Here is a 24010-nt window from a genome sequence, read left to right on the forward strand (position 1 = left end):
TTAATTACAACCATAAAATTCAACTCTCATCGAGATATGTTCATTCCAGTCCGTTGGATGAACGCGAATGAACCGAGCAGAAATAGGTGGGGAAACAATATTATGGACAATAGTATTTTGGTCGCTGTTTCCTTGGAATTTCTGTAAAATAAATAAGACACCATTTATAAAAATCTCATTATTTTCAACCCAGCTATAATGCTGTGAATGTTTATAGGGTATATTGAAGCCATGTTGGACCCACTAAAATCCACTAAAATCCACTAAAAGCCACTAAAATCTAGTGGTTAGTAGGTTACAAACCTCTATGTGCACAAATATGGCGCAGCTGAATTTACGAAACATCAGTGGCTTAAAGCCTATGTAGAGTACAAGGTAGCTAATCTTAGAAACCACGACAAACCGTTTAGTTTAGAATATCCCGGTGATATAAAATCTTACTACTAAATTGATTTGGTGATTTAAAACGTCCTACTAACGTTATTAAAGAAATAATAGTAAATAATTCAAATGGAGTACTTTAACCAGCCATATAGCATATACTTTATCTTACTGACATCAATCGCCCAATGGGAGAGTGTGTGGATAAAAATATGTACTTTTAATTTAAAGTTTTAACAATATTTAATGTTGACCAAGATTATTCTAGAAATCTAGCAATGCAACCGCAAAGATATATCTGGACATTGGTACTTCTGATGTACTGTTAATGATATATACACCACAGAGATTGAAAATAAATGATAGAGCAACACAAGATGTTTGATGTTTTACTATAATAAAGCATGGCTAAAGTATGGCCCTTAATTAATAGGTGAGCTGAGAAAAAAGACGATGTGATGTGATATTAAGCAATTGATTTGGCCAGTATAGACAGCCTGACAATTTGGTCGTGCTATGAAAATTTCAAGTCATTAGAATTGTTAAATTCTTTAGAAATTTATTGCTTTCACAGTCAATGAACATCAAAGTAATGGCATAGCATGACTAAATTGTCTGGCTGGCTACGCCACGCAGTATAGTGTAATTAACATTGCCAAGTTCTTGGGAAAGTGACAAAAGTTCGTGGCGCATAGATGAATAATTATATAATCAAATGAATAAATCTATTTTATAGTAATAACAGCCATATATAAGTACCTTGACTGTTTCTTCCTGTTTATAGGATCGGAATATTTTTCCATCTTTGCTGGCAGATATGGTGTAACTTTTAACAAACTGATTACGCACGGTATTATTGCCATTATTGCGTCCTTGGGTACTTATTCCAGTTATCACAGTAGATCTTTGAAAATCAACCTGAAGCCATTGAAGAAACGAATTATTCCCCGATGACCATGCACCAATTCTTTCATCACGCGGTGTGAAATTTAATCTTCCATGTGCAGCACGATGTGTAATACTCCAATAACTTGATGCCGTAATTTGTTCATGAAGGATATTACCATTTTCCATCCCAAGAGCCGACTTGCGAACTGTATTAAGACGATCGTTTTGTTTTTCAGTAGTTTTTGAGCATTCCCTACGCCTTACGATCATATTAAATGTACAAAACTGTATGTAATTTTGTTAAAGTTCTGGTGGACAGTAGGGGACCGTAGGGGTGTGCGTGGGTCAAACCATAATTGTTGTTGGGAACCCCAGGACTTCACTGCATGAAAAACCGCGTATTCACAGGTGAATACGTGCGAATATGAGTTCGAATATGGTCCATATTCACACGTATTCACAGATATTCACTGTGAATATCCTCGGAATATTGGGGGTATTCCGATGTGAATACCTGTGAATAAAACACACCGCGTATTCTGACCTAAAATACCTTCGAATACTCTGTGAATATTTTTCAAGACCTAGTATTCACACTTCGGCATAGAAAATGTGATTGTACGCATGAATACGGGATAATCAACGAGTTATATTGTGTAAATATTGCAGGAAATGCGTTTATATACCACGGAATAGGCAAAGGTTGTTTCAGTTCAATGCCGGCGTCAACTGTTATCCAGCATTTCTTCTCATCACGGTCACAAATTGAAATCGCACTTGATTTGTTTAGGCGACAGACAATAAAGACAATAAATGTTACTAAACGCACGATGATTTTTATTTGATTAATTTTTTTGCTGCCGCAGGGATGTTGAGTATCGTATATCCTCAGTCGATGAGCGCTGAGTAGCCTCGTAAGTCGTAAAAAAGCTGTATAAAAAGAGAAATATCCATCAATTTCTTTAATTACCTGTGTAAAAGAAGTTATATATAAAAAAAAACCTTTTATTTTTGCTTGGATACGTAAACACATGGGTAGAAAGTTGATGATTCTGTATCGTCAAAAGCATCCGTAATATATACAGTTCAGTGTTGGGAAATCGTAGGAAATTTCCTTTGGGAAATTTCCTCTTCGACATGTTAGTGACAATTTTTGCGCCAAGGAGTTGCGGCGAAATTGCGAATAAATGGCGAAATTCGGAGGTCGTATAACAATAACAAATAAATGTCTTTAAATGATTCCTCGCAAAAGTTGTCCAGTTCCCTTTGTTTACAAAACGATAACATGGCACAAATGTCAATTGGTTTCAACCAGGGCGCTTATATATAAATGCGTGGTTTCAACAGAAGTTCACGCTGTTCAACTTTGAATTGTTAAAGATGTTCGCGATGCCCCAAATTAATTCTTGTGGCGGCGCTAAAATCAGGTAAGTTATTTAATAATAACAAGAGTTATGTCATACTATAGTCCTGAAACAACACAACACAACAACAATAGTGCGAGGCCAACGCTTTTACGGCTGGGCTCATCACTTTTTTTGTTTTTATTAATTAATATAAATAGATTACGATTGTGTTTATTGTAGCTAATTTGTACACAGCTGACTGTGTTACCTGCTTGTAAATAAATAAATTGTATGATGGTTTTCATCAATCCTACCTCCATCACACACTAATTATAGTAGGTACAAATGTTTGCCATTTCAAAGCCATACTCAATACAACAAATTTAAAAGTTTGCCAATACTGAAAAGGGACATTACTTTCTTACCTACCACAAATATTCAGAAAGCTGCTGTAATCATAACTTTAACATAACATAACCCTTAGATAGACGTTTCAAGATGCATTGAAATGAGGTGCATTGGTGCATTTCATGAGGGTTTTTTATATTTTAGGCAAAATTTATATATTATAGATATATATTGTTATATAATTGTCACAGAATAGCTAATGATTGATTGCCAAAAGATTGAAATCTTAACAATCAGCTGCCCAAAGACAGAAATCTTAACAGCTTAGAAATCAAAGCCAGACTGTGTTTTTTTAGTTATAATATATACATATTTTTAACAAAATAATGGCCTATATTTTTCCTTTTAGCATATATGAATTATATTTACACTAATATTACCACAGAATAGCTATTGAACTGGTTGCCAAAAGATAGGAATCTTAACAACCAGCTGCCCAAAGACAGAAATCTTAACAGCTTAGAAGTTCATGCTAGACTGTGTTTTTAAGTGAAGCCTTTTAACATTGCCCTCATCATAATTTATAACTGAGACTGTTTACTGATTTGTTTGCAATTACTTTTCCGTACATAAATTATAATCACAATACTTAAAGAATATACCATTAAAGTGTAGATGAGTTTACTACAGCTTCTCGATGTTTGCATACTAGGAGTAGCTATGTGTATATACAGCTTTAAGTTCATGGAAGAATTTGTTTCCATTTTTACCCTAATTGATTAGCTTCCAAATTATATGAATGGTGTGTACATTGTACATTGTACATATACATGCTCCTAGGAATATTATAATTTCATTACACTGCATAAATTCTATGCACAACAATAAAAACAAATGGCCATGCATGCAACATCAGCTTTTACCATTATCATTAACCTTTCGGATAATAATCTATTATAGCTTAAGAAAGTTTGCTATGTATTTTGTTCAATAATTGTTTTAAGGTGGTTTTAATTGTTTTTAGCCATCAGGGGTTGCAAGATTGAGAAAATTCCCAAAAGAGTTGGCCTTAACTTTGCTAAAGATGAAGAGGATTTTTCACCCAGTGAAAGAAGTTCCTGAATCCTGATTCATTATCTGCTCACCTATAGTTTTTAATATCTTACCAAGTGAAAAAACATCACTTGCTTTGCTCAACAATTTACTATTAAGTATAATTTCTGACATACTCCAGGAGCAATGTTTCATATATACTAAAACAACATTGCTTATAAATTAACAATCAGCTGATGAAAGATTGAAAATCATAACAGCTTAGTAGAAGTTCATGATAGGCTGTGTTTTGCTACATATTTTTGAACAATTTGTGATGTTCCAATAATATTTTAAAATGTGAAATGTTGTAACCCATCACATGTACATGATCTGTTAAGGACTGTATAAAATTTAAATAATTGACTGAAATCTTAGTATTGCATTTGATCAACCTTGATAAAACACATTAACTGTGGATAAACCTACCATTGCAATGTGTATGACTGCTATGCAAATTAACATGGCAACCTAAAGATTATGCATGTTTGTTCATATTGATATTTTCCTTAATGGACAGACTTGAGAGACAATAAATGCCTAAACATTCGCACAGGCTGCGAACGCATAACCCATTAACCTCTTATCACCAGGTAATTTGTTAATAAAATGTTGAGATTACTCCCAACATGGTCATAGGGTATAGTCTATAGGCCGGCTATTGAATTCAACTGCACGATATTTAGTCACTCACCGAAGAGGTCACTTACGCACAAACAGTATATGCGTTTTCGGTTTTGAACAATAAAAAATCCTTGAAATACGGTTAATATTCGTTATCATTTTACACGTATTAGCGAACATAAGGTGCTGTGGAAATCCGCGCCATGCAATCTCATTTCTATTTCGCGCATTTTCTTCATCAGACTTCGTGGGAATCGTAGCATACAAATACTCGCCGGCATGCTCTTTAACTGCGACCAGAGTTTCCAGACTTTACCAAGCCCTTGGCATCCTTCACTCTCTTCCCTTATTTATAAGCGCCAAAAAAGATTTCTTACAGCCACAAACGCACGATCTCCTCGTTCAATGTTTATTAAACTCGAAAGCGCGCTTTTTGGTTTTTGCGCCAAATTATTTATAAAATTCCACTTCAATTTTTCAGCATTCAAAATAAAGTTTAAAAATGTCAGCTGATGAATTTATTTTGTGGAAACACGGATTAAGTGAGAAGTGAGATATTCCAAGTGTGAATATTGGTCAGAATACGCGGCATATTCACGGCGTATTCACACTTAGAATACTGAAGAATACGATGCCGTATTCACACTAATATTCCATGTCGGAATACGCTTGCAATATGTGTTTTATTCACACCCGTATTCACATGTGAATACCTTGGAATACGGCGCTTTTCATGCAGTGTTGTATCGTAATAACGACAATTTAGAAAGCCTCAAACTTGCCTTTTGAATTTTATTCTACCCAATACGATGAGCAAACAAGTATGTATATTATACCGTATATATATGGAAACATTAAATCAAGATCAAGATAAACCGGCTAACAGCCAATTTTTGTAGTATAATTTTGTGCTTATTATACCAATTTCTTTTTCAAGGAATATTGGAACAACTCAAGAAACACATCGTTTTAACAAGAATAAGATTTCGAAAGCTTCTGCCGAATTCAAAGTGTTGGAATACTCATTGCATTTTAAATCGACAAACAAACTAGAGTATTCCAGGCGGTTATTGTAGAAAGACCGAGCGTGATGACTTGACAATATCATACGTTGACTAATGTAACATCTATAAGATCGTATTTACGAATGTATTTTTGCGGCGCAGAAATGATCTTTGCTGACTGTGCATTGGAATTCGTCTTACTAAAAAATGAACATCGAGCATGCATTTTTTATTTTATCGTGCAAAGAGTGAGTGAGTTAAAGTGAGCATATAAAAATAGTGCATAGTTAATCGGGATAACATTATTAATATATATTTAACCAGGATACCCACATCATCTAACTTATACGATGTAGCTTTACCCTTGCTTGCTCTCTTATATAGCCTCAACCCAATATAAATTTAGCTGGCGAAATGGTATAATAATAAATTATGAAATAGCCTTAAAGTAATGTCGTTATTACCGTTTTCACAGCGTTCTCCTTCAAAACATTTCAAACACCGACATGAAAACTGTCTTGCTATTTGCCAAGTCATTGTCCCGCCATTATGACATTCATTAACTTCTCCCCTGCAGTTGGCCTTCGGAATTGTAATAAGAAAGTATTTTAATAAACTTTCATATCAAGTATATTAAGAAAGCAATATGATTGCAACTTGCTTTAATATTCAACGAATAAAAATCATTATAATTTTATGAATAAAATCTTATGATCTGTTTTATAATGCCCGTTTAAGAGATATGGACAGGGTAAAAATTTGCCGTATCGATAATTATTACCTCGTGTCAAAAATTTGGCATGACAGATAGATGCGGTAATGTAGAAAAAACATTTGTTGCAATATAGAATCTAACCATTAAACTAGATTGAAATGACAGCGAGATATTATAAATTCTTACAAAGTGACTCCGATCCACTTTAACTTCGTGAAACGTCCAGACTTGTTCTTCCCTTGTTTCGTGGCGTTCGTTGAATTTATGCTCAGTTGTGTTGGTAAGCTGACAGTTTAATTCATTTCCCAGCGTTTTCTCCTTGTAACTAAATGCGACACAAAAACGATTTTCTGCGCATCGAAGTTCACAAAACAAATCCATTTCTTCTGTAAATTCACCAATAACATTGTTCCTCAAGCGTGATCCTAGAACACATGTTACGATAGCAAAAATTAAGAGAGAAGTTATTAAAAAAACCCTAACTATAAGGAAGTCCTCAGTTATTTTGTTGGAAACATGCTCCATATCCTATGATCTTATTTTTCGTTTCACATTTCAGGACTATAATGTGAGAAAAACCCACAGAAAACGTTTCAATATTTTGGCAAAACTGTAATCGTCATAATCTAGTTTCGTTTAAGTTAGATAATTTAGTTCGCAAAACTAAAAGTCAGTTACACAAAATGTCTATAAAATACTAAAGAGGCCTCTTAATAACGCTTTAAAAATTTCGTAAAGGGTATTGTGGCTTACCATGATGAACTGCAGGATTTTGCGGAACATTGAGACATACGAATTGTTGCTGCCATAAAATTAACGATTGGAGAAACATTCTGATTTGAAAAAAGCTCTTCATTTTTGCATTGAGATTGATTTCCTTTTGTGTTTACAGAATGTAAGTACATGCAAAGTTGTTTTTATAAAACACTGATGCAGCTGTATGTCCCTTGTTGGAGGAAGGAATAATCAAAATGCAATATGCCGGTTAATAAATATAATGTTTAAAAATTAATGATGATAAAATGTAATAAAAATTATATGGTAGCTATACTATTGCGTGAGCATATTATAAAACCGCACGAGAGGAGGTGTTTCCACCTGCTCCTTGCCATCCGATTTCGATCAGCATTAATGAAATACACTATAGAAGTTCTCTTCATAAATGTGGCAGTGCGCACGTACGTGTGGCTTCGTCCGGTCACAGTACATATAGATAGATAGGTAGATAATTATATTTTGATACGCTACCCATATAAATAAAGCTATACTGATTCCCACAAAGGGTGTGTCCTCAATATTGACTAATAATAGCATAAAACTTATTAAAATTCCCGGACAAACGATACAGTTTATCTCAGGAAGAACACAAGAAATAAAATAAATAAATAGATATTCAATCTTAAAGAAAGCAAGTTTATGTCATTAATTACAGCCATAAAATTCAACTCTTATCGAAATATGTTGATTCCAAGCCGTCGGATGGACGCGAATGAACCGAGCAGAAATATGGGGAGTAATCATATGACGGACAATAGAATTTTTGTCGTTGTTTCCTTGGAATTCCTGTAAAATAAATAAGACGTCACATATAATATCGATTATATATTTTTTTGCACCACTAGGGGCTTCTAGGATAAATGTCTCCCAGATATCAACTATTCATTGATAGCCTCTTATTGTCTGGTAAACGATTTGACAAGCAACTAATATGGACCACTTATATATATGACTGAAAGAAGACTCTAGATCTACCTGTATATAATTAATGGCGTAGGTGCAATTACTAGAATAAGAAAGTTGCATTAGAAAGTATATACGTGACTAAAAACGCACTAAAAATGGTGCGAACTTGCAAGTTCAATTCACAGCCGATATGTAGAGTACAAGGCACCTAGTCTTAGAAGCAAAAAGATTTAGCCCAGTATCCTGACTTCAAAATCAAACCACAAATTGAAACGGTGTTTTAGAGCATATTATAATTAGAGTAGATTTTCCAAATAGAATACTATATACACGCAGCATGAATATGACACCTTTTCACTATTTCGGCAACAGTTTTATTCGTTACTTTTATCCAAATTTAGAGCAAATAATTAAGCAAAGTTGTGCAGGACTCGTCCTTGATGAAAATGATCTCGCCAATAATAATCTATTGCTTCTTCCTTTGCCACTGATCATAATAGTGTTAAAATTATACAAACAGTTTTTTAAAAGGTTGCTTTGTGGTTGAGGTAAATTAGCTTGTAGGTACACCACTTAAGTATTTAATACTTAAATAAAGCTTTTGGTCCGTTAACCCGTCATCAGTGCAATGCCTTTCGGCCACTGAGCTATAGCTCAGTGCTTTCGGCCCTTGGTTGTGATGGTAAGCCAATAAAACCACCACTATATATATAGCTAAATTGCTCACCAAAAAGAGCTTGTAACCGACGGAATCGCTGCAAGCATCTTGGCCCAAAAGCTTTTGCAGTATTAAATACTTATACGTGTACCTACAAACTAATTTACTTATTTGACATCACCACCATTCAAACATGCAAGAATATATTTTTGTGGTTGAATTTGAAATTCCGAATCGATTCAAGTGTGTCTTTTTACATTTCTGAACCGAGAAATGTATAGTTGGCGTAGCCAACCTATGTAAATTTGTTGCTACCATTCTTGTCTTTAAAAATTTTTTGTTTTCACAGTCAATTAACACCAAAATATTAGCATAGCAGGGCAAATCGCCAGGCCGGGTGCGCTACTGATCTAGAGAAGCACCAGCTTCCAGGCGGGCACTCAACACTCTTGGTTGATAAAAAGGAAGCTAAAATATGTATATTTAGTATAATTTCAGTATTGAAAAATGACCTTTGAGCATTCTGATTGGCTCCTTCAGCAGTAACTATGAGGCAATAGTTACTGCTCAGAGCAGTCTGAGCAGTAATTATTGCTTTTCCCCCAAAAAACATGGCTGAAAATACTCAAAATCGTTTTGGAAAAATTTCGGAAGTAGAAATTGAGAACATAAATCAGTTGTATTTAAAAATAAAACTTTTTCAATACTGAAATTATACTAAAACAATTAGTCGCCTCAGGCTCGGTGATTACAAGCCTATATTCACTTCGCCTTCGGCTCAGTGAATATAGGGTTGTAATCACCTCGCCTTCGGCGACTAATTGTTAAATAGGGACGGTTTGGTGGCAGGGCACACGGTTCCTACGACCCTGCAACATCAACTAATTCAAATAGGTGAGCGCAGATTTTGTATGAATGCATTTGTATAACAACGTGCAGCTAGTGGATATAGATTAGTACCTTGACTGCTTCTTCTTGTTTATAGAATTGAAAAGTTTCCCCATCTTTGCTCGAAGAGATGGTGTATCTCTTAACAAACTGATTAACATTAAAATGATTGCGTCCTTGGGTACCTATTCCTGTGATTAGAGTAATTATTTTAAGATCAACTTGAAGCCATTGATGAATATTACTCTTCAAAGATGACCATGCGCAAGATCTTCCACTGCTCGGGCAGAAATTTAATCTTCCATTCGCCACACGATGAAAACTATTGTATTCGCTTGATGCCGTGATTTGGTTATCACGAATATCACCATTTTCCATCCCAAGAGCTCTATTAGGCACTAATCAGAAAATTATGTTATTAAAAAGCAGCCAAATGTTTTTTACCTATTTTTTTCATCTTTTAGAAATGTGATTGATGATTATTAAAAATCCTGACATCTGGTTGCTCGAGCGACCTAGGATTATTACGCGATAATCACCTAAGCGGATATTTCAAGGTGACAGATGAAGAAAGGCATTATTTTAACGAAAGCACAAAAAAGGGAAAAAAAATAAGCCTAAAATCATATTCAAGGTAAAAAAACTACATTGAACTTTATTTTGCGAAAACATTATTTCATCTGTTTGAATCGCTCTAAAATGTGTCTGTTTACGTATTGTAATTATACTAAAACAATTATTCACCCCAGTCTCTGTGAATATATCCAGTGGCGTAGCCAGCAACGATAATTGGGGGGCGCATATTCATATATTCATGTTAACAGACTGTAAAGACAATTGATTTGAAAAGAAATTAATCCTGCGTATCACGAATATATGAATATGTGCCCCCCAATTATCGTGCTGACTACGCGACTGAATATATCGCTGTTTTAATACCGAGACGAAATAATCGTTGTTAAATGGTGTTAAAATATAAGAGTAATATAATTAAATCTGTTTTAACACCAACATTATTTATTTGCTTTATCAGGCTTGAGTCTTCTCGACAAGGTAATATCAAATATACTCACTGTCGCTGTGAACAAGGCGGAATTTCGTTTTAAGCTAATCGGCATATTTGTTTACATATTTTACGCAATGCTAATCAGAATGCCTTGATTTTTAAAACCTCATCTAAAATAGTAAATAATGTACCTTTTTACCGGAAGTAGTCAAACTTTATGCCCTCTGATTGAGTTACTGAAAATGTAAATAAATTTACTGAAACGAAATTCCCCCTCTTTGTTTGTGTGAATAACGTCTTATTATAATTATATGCAAGGTTATCTCAAAAAACTATTGAACTAGCTTATACTATATAATTATATTAAAGTGCCTATATCACTTGTGGGATCTTTACGGATTTGAATAGGGCTTAATTGAAGAAATTGTTTATAAGTTCTACAACCTTTTTTGATATAATTAAATAGTTTCGAAAATACGTCGGTTGGGGGGAATGATTTGCAAACACGCTGTCTTTTATAATGTAAACATGACGAGTTTCACTGGCGATATAGTTTGCGCTTTTCAAGAAAAAAATGCGGGAACGGTGCGTTGTGTATGGTTGTAGCAACTGGGCGAGTTTTTCTCAAAATATTTTACGTTATTGGAAGATCGAAGTAAGATTACAATTGATTATATTATGTTTGACAACAGCTGGGCATTTTGTTGTCGCTGTCTAAAAATTGCGGGCGCATTTTTTCAAGAAGAATTTTAATTCTTCGAACGCCAAAAACATGTATTTTGAGGAGCTTTTTCTCCTTTTCTACTGGTTTGTTCATGGAAATAAAAGGGTGTATTCAAAGATTACGTTCCCGTGCTTGCATACAAGGGTATAAAGACATTCTCGCGTAAATATTTGCAAAGGATTTTTATTTGCAAATGGGCGACAAGTTGAAGTATTTCACTCATTGTCAAAGTTTCAGGACCAGATTACAGCAGTATGCAAACAACGAATTAACCCTATTTTACTCTTGACAGAAGCTGACATATTGTTGTTTCCACAGGTGTGTTCATTAATCTATTTGTCCCTTCTCATGCGAAATAATAAGTACCTTAACAAAGTCATGCATTTTTTTATAGAAATAACACCTTTTTCTTTAGGTCTAAAGGTACTAAAGTTCATGTCATAAAAGGTTCTAACGATTCCCCATTATTGTATTTTGATGCAAGCAATGTTATACTAAATTTTTGCTCAAATAATTTTATCATACTTGTAGTGTTGTATATCAATCCAATTTATTAGCTGATCTAACTTATATACACATGATTATTATAATTAGCATAAATACATATATTACATACTACATTCCTCCTCTTCTTTAGAATTACTATAAGTCCTACCTATATTAATCGTTTCTCTCTTTTTTTTTTTCGAAGTTTGAAGTTTAAACCAGAAAAATACTATACATTCAAATATACTATAATTCAAATTGTTTAATAATCAATTAATAAGTAACTTATCAATTGTCATGTCCGCTTATCTTTCACACATAGTCTCTATATTTATTATTCATGGTTGCCTTTCTCACTCTACTGGATCGTCTTAATGGCTGCCTTTGCATTCCCGTCTGCGGTACCTCATCTGATTTCTCTTTGCTTTCTTCTTCTTGAACTTCTTCATCCGATTGAACTAATTCATCGTCACCTATCTCAAATTCGAGATCTCGATATTCCCGAAGCTTCTTCATCTTTGATGCATCTCTCGTAACAACATGACCCCATTGGCTCCGAGCTGTTATCATTGAACCATTAACTTTAATTACTATATACTTCTCACTTCGAAATGGGGCGGTAAGCTTGTTTCTTTTTTTCTGCGGAACCAATACGGCATCTCCAACTTTCACTTCATGTTCTTTTACGTATCGCTTGCTATCAGCATACGACTTCATCATTTGCTTCTTTCTTTGATCTTGCTGTCGTACCTCTTTGTCATGATTGTAGGGTGTAACTAACTTCATTGTAGGAACTTTCGTCTTGAAGTTTCGATTGGGAAACATTAAGTCTGCAGGGGATTTGCCTGTTGTTTGATGAGGTGTCGCCCGATAATTGCGTAAGGACACCATCAATTCCTTTCGCCAGTTTCCTTTTTCAACGATCGCTGTCTGGACAATTTTCGCTATATTCTTCATGAATCTCTCAGCTTGTCCATTTGCTTTGGGCTCTGCGGGCGTAATATTTCGTACCGTAAAACCACTTTCTGCCGCATATTCTTTGAATTCTTGTGATCTAAACGGAGGTCCATTATCCGCAGTAACTTCCGTTGGGTATCCGAATTCTGAAAAAATTCTCTCAAATTTCGGAATGACAGCTTTTGCTGATGTAGATGTCACAACTTCAATGAATGGATATCTTGAATATTTGCACACGACTAACAACAGATATTCTCTCGATGGGAGTGGGCCATAGAAGTCAGTAGCTACTTTCTCCATAACTTCATCAGGCAGTGGTGTCATCTTCAGTGGTAGTCTTGAGGTCTGAGGCGTCACAACTTGGCATGCCATGCATCCACGAACAGTCCTTTCAGTTAAGGCATCCATCCCTGGGAACCACACTCTGCTTCTTAAGTAACTCTTGGTCTTTGTTATACCCTGATGACCTTCGTGCGCTGCATCAACAACTCTCTTTTGTAAGCTTCCAGGTATGACCAATCTTTCACCTCTCAATAACAATCCATCTATAACTGAGAGCTCAGGAAATACCATAGCATATGGTTGCAATTCCTGGTCCTTACCAAGCAACCGCTTCATTTATAGCTTGAATAACTTTTTGCAATAGCTCATCCTCTCGTGTTTCACCTTTCACTTCTTCTACCGTAGTTGCTTTCAGTTTCTTCTGCTCAATTACCATGTTGACATAAGCCTCTACTTCGTCATCAGTTGCAGGTATAGACATATCAGGGTGTCTTGATCCCCAATCTGCTGGATTGCTCTTCCCAGGTCGATATTGTACTACAAACTGAAATCCCATTAGCTTGATGCGCATTCTTTCAACTCGCAATGGCGCATTCTTCAATGGGTTATTAAGCAGACTAACCAATGGTTGATGATCCGTGATTAAGCGAAAACTGCATCCAATGAGATAGTGTTGATTCTTCACCACTGCCCAAGTTGCTGCCAAACATTCTATTTGAATTTGTGAGTAGCGTTTTTCAACTTCAGTACAAGCTCTACTAGAATATGCTACCGGTCGAAATTCTTTCGTCACAGGATCTCTCTGAGCCAAAATTGCTCCAAGTCCATTTTGCGAGCCATCAACTACCAATTCCGTTTCTCTACCAGGCACATAATATGCGAGTGTCGTCTCATTTGATAGACATTCCTTCAATTCTTCAAATGCACTCTGATGTTCAGAGGTCCATCTATATTCTTTATCCACCACTAGCTCTCTCAGCTTTGCGGTCTTCTCAGAAAATCCAGGAATAAATGGAGAACTGTACCCTGCCATGCCCAAGAATGACCTCATTTCACTTGCATTTTGTGGTGGCTGTGCATTCTTCAACGTTGCAACTTTACATGGATCTGGTTTCATACCATGTCCCGAGAACACGTATCCATAGTAGGTAACTTCTGACAGGTTGAATTCACATTTCTCTCGCCCCAGTCGGATATCTCGTTCTCTGCATCTTTTCAACGTGTCTTCTACATTAGCGTCATGCTCTTCTTCATCCTTCCCATATATCAATATGTCATCACTTATATTTAAGACCCCATTCAGTCCTTCCAAAGCCTCGCTTATTTCCTTCTGAAACGTTTCAGCAGCAGACTTCGTTCCATAGTTCATACGTGTAAATCTTCTTGGTCCACGGGGTGTGTGATGTGTCGTAATTTTTCTGCTATCTGGATGCAGAACCATGTTCAAATATCCTCTATGAATATCAAGCTTGCTGAATCGTGTGGCGCCAGCTTTCTGGAGTTTTCGACGAACTTCCAAGATAGTTGGAATATGGCACTTCGTTGTCAGAATTGCCTTATTTGGACACCTCATATCCACACTAGGTCTAACTTCCATGTCTTCAATGCTCTGTCCTGGCTTGAGTTTCTTTGCTGTTACCACTAGATTAGACAACCACGTAGTTGGTTCCTCTTCAGGAATTCTTTCAATTATGGGTCCTGTTTCTGTTATTTGCTTATCTTCCCACTTGTCCAATTCCTTTATCAGCTTGTCTTCTAGATGAATTGGTGGTGGTCGATATGGTTGCGCCACTGGTTTTACCGATAAATCAACCTGTATCTTGACATACTTTATCTTTCCGTTCTTGTCTTTCAAAGTTCCGACTCCTTGGAATCGATCATCAAACTTTGCAATAACGTCCTGAAGTTTAGCGCTTGCACCTCCTGTTTGACCTTTGGACTTCAAACTTGATCTCTCTATTTGCGCTTTATGGTCTGAGCTTGGCCCTTCCATAACTTCACATACTGATCCTCTGTTTATGTTAAATGTTATAATTCCTAACCTCTCAGCTACCGCTTTACTCAGTAGAGAACTTTTCTTTTGCCGCTCTGGAGTATCAACACGTAAATTGTTTCTTGTACTTGCTTATCTTGATATTCTATCATTGCTTTAAATTTCCCGATTACTTTTAGTGTATCATTGGAACCATATGGCGTTAACTTTACCTCAGTACACTTAAGAGGATTTTCTTTGTCCATACTGAACTTAAAGTATTCTTGTTTAGTCATAATCATGCTACTGGAACCAGTGTCAATAACAAAGTTAATTAATTGCCCATTAACTTGGACAGTTACTCTTTCATGCGAGCCACCCTGTAGTTCATAAATATGACCAACTACCCCTTCACTATCTGAATCTGACTCACAAGCTCTCCATGTTGCCCTAACAAATTTAGTTTTTACATCTTGGTTTTGACAACATCGAGCGAAATGATTTTTCTTTAGACACTTGCGGCATTCTTTGCCAAAAGCAGGACAACTTGCTAATCCCTTGGGGTGAGGCCAGTCGAAGCCACAGAATTTGCATTTCTTACATGTACTTGAATCAAACATTGCTTTCTGATTTTTCTCGAGCTCATACCGTGAGCTATATTTTCCATAACGACCCTTAATGGCAAAAATCGGCTCATCTTTTGTCACTATTTCACGACCCGCCGTGTCCGTATTACCAATCATTTCTCTGTCATGTTGTTTCATGCTTTCTCTGCTACGGCCTCTAGCTAAAATATCGTCAAGGTTGGGTACCCCACTTCGAGATAAACAATATTCACGAATATTCACATTCGTTGTCCCTCTCGTAATAGTTACTCCCGTCATTAAGTCATTTAGACTATACTTATCTTGTATAACTTGCCAGTTTATCCGTTGATGCTTCTTCCTAACTCTCATCGCAAAGTCATCGATTCCTTCACGTTCATCTTGCTTCATGTCCATAGCTTGCGATATTAAGAAAATCAACGCCTCGTCACGCAACAGATCTTCTTTGAGCTTGTCTATTAACGTTTCATAATCAGTTCCCGTGTTTGTTAATGTCCCCGCCTTGTTTCTTACTTCAGCTCCTGCGATGGCCAGGAAAGCTTTACGTTTCTTAACCTTTCCATCATTTCCTTCTGGCCAATCTACTAGCTCAAATTTGGCTTCGACATCTTCAAGCCATTCGAGGAATCTAGGCCCTCTGTCATCTACTGGAATCCATTGAAAAGGACTTATCCAATTCATTCGAAATAACTCTTCCATGTTTCCTCGTCGCCAAATGTAGTGTTGTATATCAATCCAATTTATTAGCTGATCTAACTTATATACAAATGATTATTATAATTAGCATAAATACATATATTACATACTACAATACTCTAGTTAAATGATCAGAAATGAAAGTAACATATCCCACAGGTTAATTTATATGCTTGTTGACAGACAAAAATAAGTATTGTGCGCATTTTTCTCAGCATGCCCACTAACTTTTTTATGAAGTTTGAACAATATGGATAGTTTTAAGCCATGTTTCGGAGAGAGGCACTTGTAAAAATTTTAAAATATTTTTATATATGTGCCACAGCATCACATAATTTCGCAAAGCAAGTATGCCATATTAAAGTTTGCGGTTAGATTCTTAAAACTTACGAAATCAATAGGACTTTTCATAATTCATAACAACCAATACTTGGACATATTAAAATCACTTTTGCAGCAATTTTTACATCATAACAAGCTCATACAGAAGGAAGTTCGTAAGTATGTTACCACATGGCATTTTCAGAGCATAACTGGTGGTTTGTGAAATTACAACATCTAGAGCATTTTTTCCATGAGTGGCTAATGTTTCAATAAAACAAAACATGATTTAACTTTCATAAAATATACTTTATAACTGAAGGCAAAGGTCAGTTTTCACGAAATCGAAAGAGGAAAGGTGTTATTTCTATAGAAAAATGCATGTTAAGGTACTTATTTATTTTGCGTGAGAAGGGAAAAATAGATTAATGAACACACCTGTGGAAACAACAATATGTCCGCTTCTGTCAAGAGTAAAATAGGGTTAATTCGTTGTTTGCATACCGCTGTAACCTGGTCCTGAAACTTTGACAATGAGTGAAATACTTCAACTTGTTGCCCATTTGCAAATAAAAATTCTTCGCAAATATTTACGCGAGAATGTCGTTATACCCTTGTATGCAAGCACGGGAACGTAATCTTTGAATACACCCTTTTATTTCCATGAACAAACCAGTAAAAAAAGGAGAAAAAGCTCCTCAAAATACATGTTTTTGGCGTTCGAAGAATTAAAATTCTTCTTGAAGAAATGCGCCCGCAATTTTTAGACAGCGACAACAAAATGCCCAGCTGTTATGTTTGACAAGAACTCGGTTCCTGAGTCCCAGGCCCCGAACACGACGGAAATTTAGGCAAATCGTCATGTTTAGATGTAAATATTTCCGAAACTATTTAACTATATCAAAAAGGGTTGTAGAACTTATAAACTAATTTTTCAAGCCCTATTCAAATCCGTAAAGATCCCACAAGTGATATAGGCACTTTAAGTCTCTTTTCCACTCATCGCAAAATACACTCGCAAAACGCTAGCATGATATAATTAAACATAATTCACCGTTATCGCAATGTTTTCCTTCGTAACACTTCAAACACCAACAAGTAAACTGTTCAGCTCGAGGATCCCAAACCATGGTTCCGCCATTACGACATTCATTTACTTCCTTCCCGCACGCCAGCTTAAAAAAAATTCAAGACACATAAATGTCATTATGGAAAATACCTATTTTTTTCTGTAGTAAAAGATTTGAAAATTCCACGGTGAAAAGTGGAATCAAGCCATCGGTGAAAATAAGTGCTCGTTGCAAATACTTAAGGTGTAATACTAAAATTAGAAATATTGAAATAAATTATGTTGAAGTAGAAATGTATGATTGTTCTGATTCAGTGGCGTAGCCAGAACGATAATTGGGGGGGCCAATATTCATATATTCGTGATACGCAGGTTTAATTTCTTTTCAAATCAATTGTCTTTACAGTCTGTTAACATGAATATATGAATATGGGCCCCCCCAATTATCGATGCTGGCTACGCCACTGTTCTGATTCTAGTTCACAGCAGAGGCATTCACGAGCTAAGTTTGTTCAGCAGTTGTTCCGGAGTTTCTCGGATACACGTCCAAAAAGAAATTATTTTTCGCACAATGGTACCGAAGTTAATTTGAGTATATTGCGGCAAAAACTCTCCCTCTCCTCTACCAAAAAACTAAGCTCTAAAACGACTGAAGCATACTTGGCACACTGATGCCTGTCCTGGGAACTAGACTCTAAAAAACAGATATTAATAATTATGTTAAGATATTTCGATATTTTCAGTTTATAAATTTGCAAATTGGTGGTGTACCACCTTAATAGACCTTTCTTATATATTATGACTTTCAACGCACACGTGTAGTTGATTGGCTCGTTAGTTTTACGGAGAGCCAATCATACTCCGTGGAACATCAGGCCCTCCGCGTTTGACGTCATTACAAGAAATCTGTATTTATAGATGATTGTACGAAAGGCTTATAGACACAGTATTTATGATAAGGACGGTCATGGAATTTCAAAGTTTTTAATATATTTCCCTTTTTAATTTTTTTGCCATCTCTTTTGCCATATATATTTATATCACTGAGTGAGACATACATAAAAAAATTGGTATATATTAGTGATTGATTAGTGATTCAGCTTTTAGAATATATACAGGGGTAATTTCAATATAGTATTCTTACAAAATGACTTCTGTCAACGTTAATCTTGTAAAAGCTCCACTCTCGCTCTTCTTTGATACCTCCGTGTTCCTCAAAGTCATGCTCAGTTGTGTTGGTCAGCTGACAGTTGGACTCTTCATCGACTTTTTTCTTATAATTATACGCAACACAAAAACGGTTTACAGCGCACTGAAGTTCACAAAATATATCCATTTCTTCTGTAAACTGATCCATGATATTAGTTCTTAAGCGAGATACGCCTAAATGCAAAAACAATTATTTGTGTAAGCAGTGGGAAATCACTCGATATTTTCATGTGTTTGTAATTACGGTAACCAATGGAAAGGTGAAGTGGTACCTAACACAGATCACTAGTCCTGTTTCGTGCTAGCTACTTTCTATACTTTAAACTTTAAAACTTGAAATATACTTTAAATCCTGCTGGGGTCAACGAAAACATCATGCAACAGCTGTTATATTTTATTCACACTGGTAAAATATCAGCTGTGTGTGTGAACCCCAATTTTTAGTTAACTAAAAATTAAGTCGCTACTGTTTTAAGCCGCGTTGAAAATTTCCGAAGGCTGATATTGAACGACCCGCATGATTTTATTAAATAAAGGTAAAAAATATAGATGTTTCTCATGTTCTTCAGCCTAAAATTTATAAATAAATAATGATATGGTTTGTATTTTGACTCATATACAATAACATATTTTTTTGGAAAGAAGAATGTGCGAAAATTTTAGGTCATGAGGCCCACACTACTATTCATATATATAGGTCGCGGCATGTTTTAGCCAAGGGGAAAGTGTTATTTACTCGGATATGCTCCAACTTCTCAAGATAAGGATCTTCAATGTCCTCGACACAATTTGGGATGACTAAATGATTAATATAAACAACATAAAAAGGACATACCACGTCGTATAACAGGATATGTTTGCGCAGAGATGTGGCTCATCATAAGCATTAATATTAAAAAGTGGATTGACATCGTTAGCTATCTCACAAAAATTCTTTATATTTTCAGAACGCGATATAATTGTATTTTTTAACAATCAGTGTACATCAGACCCCTGGGTTTGAAAGCAAATGAATTATATTGCACCTGATTTGCATCTGTAATTAATTAAAGTTGTTGGGGACAAATTAAATTATCCATAATTATAGTTAATACAACAAAGAATTGAATAATTATAAATTATGTACACGTGTGGGAGGTATTCAATTTAGTCATGTTGATATTATTGGCATAGGGAAAATCGGCTAGATATTTGCGAATATCTCAAAGTAAGAGAAGATAATGAAAATCTTGAGAGAGACCTAACAATTAACCACAATTTTAAAATTGATGTTCGTATTTAAAATTCTTTCTTCGGATGTGAGATTGTCCGACTGTTCTCTTTCCACATTTATCTCCGTGACCGAAAATGACAACTGCGTGGATCCGATGCATTAGATATAACCAGAACAATTGCGGCTGTATAATATGATCGCAACGTGCAACAACTGGTTTTAATTAAGCCTAGACTGCTTAATTGGGGGGGATGGTATATTGATATATTCATGTTTATATACCGTAGGAGCAATAGCGTACAAAAGAAATCAGTCGCGCATAAGACGAATACATGAATATATACCCCCCCCCCCCAATTAAGCTTCTGGCTACGGCCCGATTTAAGCCAGCCCGCACACGAGAGCTATCGCGGCTGAGCTAAGGCATAGGTTAAGGCGATTCTCCATTACCTCCACTCTGCCCGCGCGGGCGAAGCGCGCTTTGTTTTTCAGGCCGGTCACGGTCGCATGGACAGAATTTTAAAAGCCGCTTCGCCCGCGCGGGTGAAGCGGGCGTTAATGGAGAATCGCCTTTATACGCGTGGCATTTTCTTCGCGGTTGAATGCAATTTAAACAATTGATAATGAGATGATAAACCTAATTAAGCTTCATTGTCATCTCATACTCAATTGTTTGAATTGCATTCGACGCAACCAATTTATGCGACGTATAAACTAGGCCTAAAAGACACTCGTGAACAAGTTTCCTTACTCCCTAGTGTGCGGGAGGTAAAGGGCTAAAGGCCCTTCGTGAATTGATATATAATATCTCATACAGTACACGCGTCGTCAGGCGATAACCGTTTTATAGAGTAGCTACCTTCGCAAGTGATTGAATTACTTAATGAATTCAATAAAATAACTCATAATTGAATACAATTTGATGAATTTCAAAAACTCTATGAGATATAGAGAATGGAAATACTGGAAGCTGATAGGCCGAGTGAAGCTAGATATTCTCTAATTAATGGAACACGTGCGGGCATTTATGCAATTGATGATTTAGGGCCTCCACAGACTAGGGAGTTAGTTGCCGACAACTATTTGTGATCGACAACTAAATAAGTCCGATAAAAGATTCCACACACTGGCGCTCAAATACTGATTTAGCAACCGAAATAAAGCGGAGATTAAAATTAGTCGAAAACTAAAACAAAAGTTTTCACACACTAGAAAAACGCCAAAAAATGAGGCCCCTTTTCGAAAAAGGAAACTGCTTAGTTGCCGACAACCTGCGCGACAGACTACGCTTTTTAGTTGTCGATAATTATTTTAGTTGTCGATCACAAATAGTTGTCGACAACTAAATCCCTATGCAATTCCGGTACAGTGTAAACATGGCCTCAAGGTATTAATTCACCTTCTCAAACTCATTAATAATTCAAATACACCAATCACAAACACACATTTCATCACGTGCATGAGTTGTGAAACCCCGGTAATAAACCAAAAATTGAATTAACAATTAAGAACTTAGATAATAAACGCTTACACAGAAAAAAAGAGTGCATTACAACATTTCTTAATTATAAAAACAGCCAGAACAATGAAAGCTGTATTATTACCACAATTCTTAATTAACTATGCAAAAGTCAACACGGAGACCATTAAAGTATGCTAACAAATTTTAACAACGCAAAATTACACACACACATTACACTTTTTCCACAACAAACTTCACATCGCACATTCCACAATAATAGACTATTGTTTCGCCTGAGAAGTTATTTCATAAACTCGTGACTCGTGTTTTACCGGGGTTTCCAAACACTTGAGAATAATTGAATTCACTCGACTGTTCACCGCGCGATTTTTATTGTTCTCTCGAGTATGTAAAACACTCAAGACAATAAAAACCACTCGGCCGTACCGGCCTCGTGTTTTCATTGCCTTTCGTGTTTTACAAACTCTCGAGAACAATAAAAATCGCTTGGTGAACAGTCTTGTGAATTCAATTATTCTCACGTGTTTGGAAACCCCGGTAAAACACTCGCACTCGTTTATGAAATATTACATGCAAAATTTAAGAATATTAATGCTAATCAAATTTTTGTTGTACACACAAATGCAAATGATAATTTAACTTTAAACTACCTTATTTTGAGACACCCTGTATAAATTGATCACTTCATTTATGATGTTGTATATTGTGTACTGTACAACTTACCACTTGCCACTTGCCACTTGCCCGACCAAAGTACTTGTTGCATTAGCCAATCCACATAGCACACGAGGCTGAAAGTTCTCGGTAAGACAGCAAATGAGGCTGTCTGCTATTTATGGCCATTATAATACTCAAGATGACGGGGTAGACCAGGACGAAGAAGATTGTGAGGGCGATGAGGATGACAGCGATGATAAAGAACACATGTACGAATACCAACCAGACATCAACGATGCAAACGAACATATAAATATACTGCTGCGACGAATTAGCCTTTGGAGAATACCTGATGTCCCATAGCAATAAATTTATGTAAGCCTTAATTGTTCAATGATCCGTATATATGGCGAACGTTTGTGCAAGGCATCGGTTTATTAAAAATTATACACACAATTGACAAAACAGCTCCTATTTCTTGGCATTACAAGTTAACACAGCGCGAAACGGATATGGCCTCAGTCTATTACAAAAGGTGGTGACAATATTACAATTACACGTCGACGTACTTTCGGAATAAAAATTTATTTAATAGATAGACAAATAGCAACTTTATTTCACGAGGCTAAATACACATTATAGCCAAAAGGCTGAAAAACTTGTGGCCCTCATTAATCGTATTGCGTTTCTTACAGCATGAGCTTTAAACGAAGTGGTAGAAAAAGGTACAGATTTCAAAGGATTCTACCTTGTTTTTAGTTTAGAAGCCGATGCGTACGTCATTCTACGGCTGGCAAAACGTGGTTATTCAAAGCGATATTTCGCATTATAAAGCGAAATTTCGCAGGCAATACAGCCGATATTTCGCATTATAAAGGCCGACACAGACCGGACGCGATGCGGCAACGCGACGCGAATTTTGAGTTTTCAGAAGCACATAAATCAAATCCTGGAAGCAAAATTTGGAAACTATGGACGCTAGACCAGTCAAAATGTTTTATTGTTATGTAATCTACAAGATTATTATGATAGTTTAAAATTTATTTGATTTTGAAAAATTAAAAACGTTGAAAATTCGCGCCGCGTTGCCAATTCGCGTCCGGTCTGTGTGGGCCTTAAAGCGAAATTTCGCAGGCAATACAGCCGATATTTCGCATTATAAAGCGAAACTAACAAAATTAATGCGGACGGGGAAATTGTATAAAAAGGTATGCTTTATGGCAATTTGTTTGTTTGTTTGGATCGGGAAAATGATTATTGAATGGCATGCTCTAGAAGACGATCTTGTTTTCTCACTCCTTGTGTTTACAATTTTTAATTTTCTGTTTTCTTATTTGTCGAGGGTGAAAATGTCAACAAACGTGCTGATTGGCTTACAACGAAATTTGCCTTTGTGCACAAGCGCTTGACGGGGAATTCCCTTTCTTCCTAAAACTTCCTAAGAATCCCCCGCTTTTTAGGCGGAGTTATAAAGTCTATGAGAGGCGATGATTTCATCTTAAATTCTCGCATATATATCTTTATGCAGTTCTTCGTTTAAACGTGATCGCTAAGTACTGCTTCGGCTTTAATAAATCGTGCAAAAATCGCGTATTAGCGAAAATCTCACCGTTTTCACCGGGTTTGTGTACATTTTCACTTATTATACCTTTATTTTACGGTTCATTTATTATACTATTTAGACATATTGTTATGAGCAGAAC

The 24010-nt window shown here is 36.0% G+C and overlaps 1 protein-coding gene and 1 pseudogene across 1 annotated transcript; both read right to left on the bottom strand.

Moving 5' to 3' along the window:
- Positions 1-1539, bottom strand: LOC114534382 (annotated as a pseudogene).
- Positions 1540-9141: 7602 nt separating this feature from the next.
- On the bottom strand, positions 9142-22803 carry LOC114534383 (EGF-like repeat and discoidin I-like domain-containing protein 3). The gene is made up of 5 exons (XM_028555822.1): positions 22374-22803; positions 18890-19128; positions 17731-17851; positions 9700-10025; positions 9142-9207 (listed from the first exon to the last, which is right to left on the bottom strand). The coding sequence occupies exons 1-5, from the start codon at positions 22414-22416 to the stop codon at positions 9142-9144; spliced, it is 795 nt and encodes a 264-aa protein (XP_028411623.1). The 5' UTR covers positions 22417-22803.
- Between the last annotated feature and the right edge of the window lie 1207 nt (positions 22804-24010).

Source organism: Dendronephthya gigantea, unplaced genomic scaffold (genome assembly GCF_004324835.1).
Source record: "Dendronephthya gigantea isolate DGI-Jeju-01 unplaced genomic scaffold, DenGig_1.0 000099F, whole genome shotgun sequence".
Classification (NCBI taxonomy): Eukaryota; Metazoa; Cnidaria; class Anthozoa; order Malacalcyonacea; family Nephtheidae; genus Dendronephthya; species Dendronephthya gigantea.

Coding starts and splice junctions, on each gene's coding strand:
- LOC114534383 (XM_028555822.1), bottom strand. CDS start 22,416: ATGCAACAAGTACTTTGGTCGGGCAAGTGGCAAGTGGCAAGTG. Junction 19,129..22,373: donor CAAGTGGCAAGTGGCAAGTG/GTAAGTTGTACA, acceptor TTTTGCATTTAG/GCGTATCTCGCTTAAGAACT. Junction 17,852..18,889: donor ACGTTGACAGAAGTCATTTT/GTAAGAATACTA, acceptor ATTTTTTTTAAG/CTGGCGTGCGGGAAGGAAGT.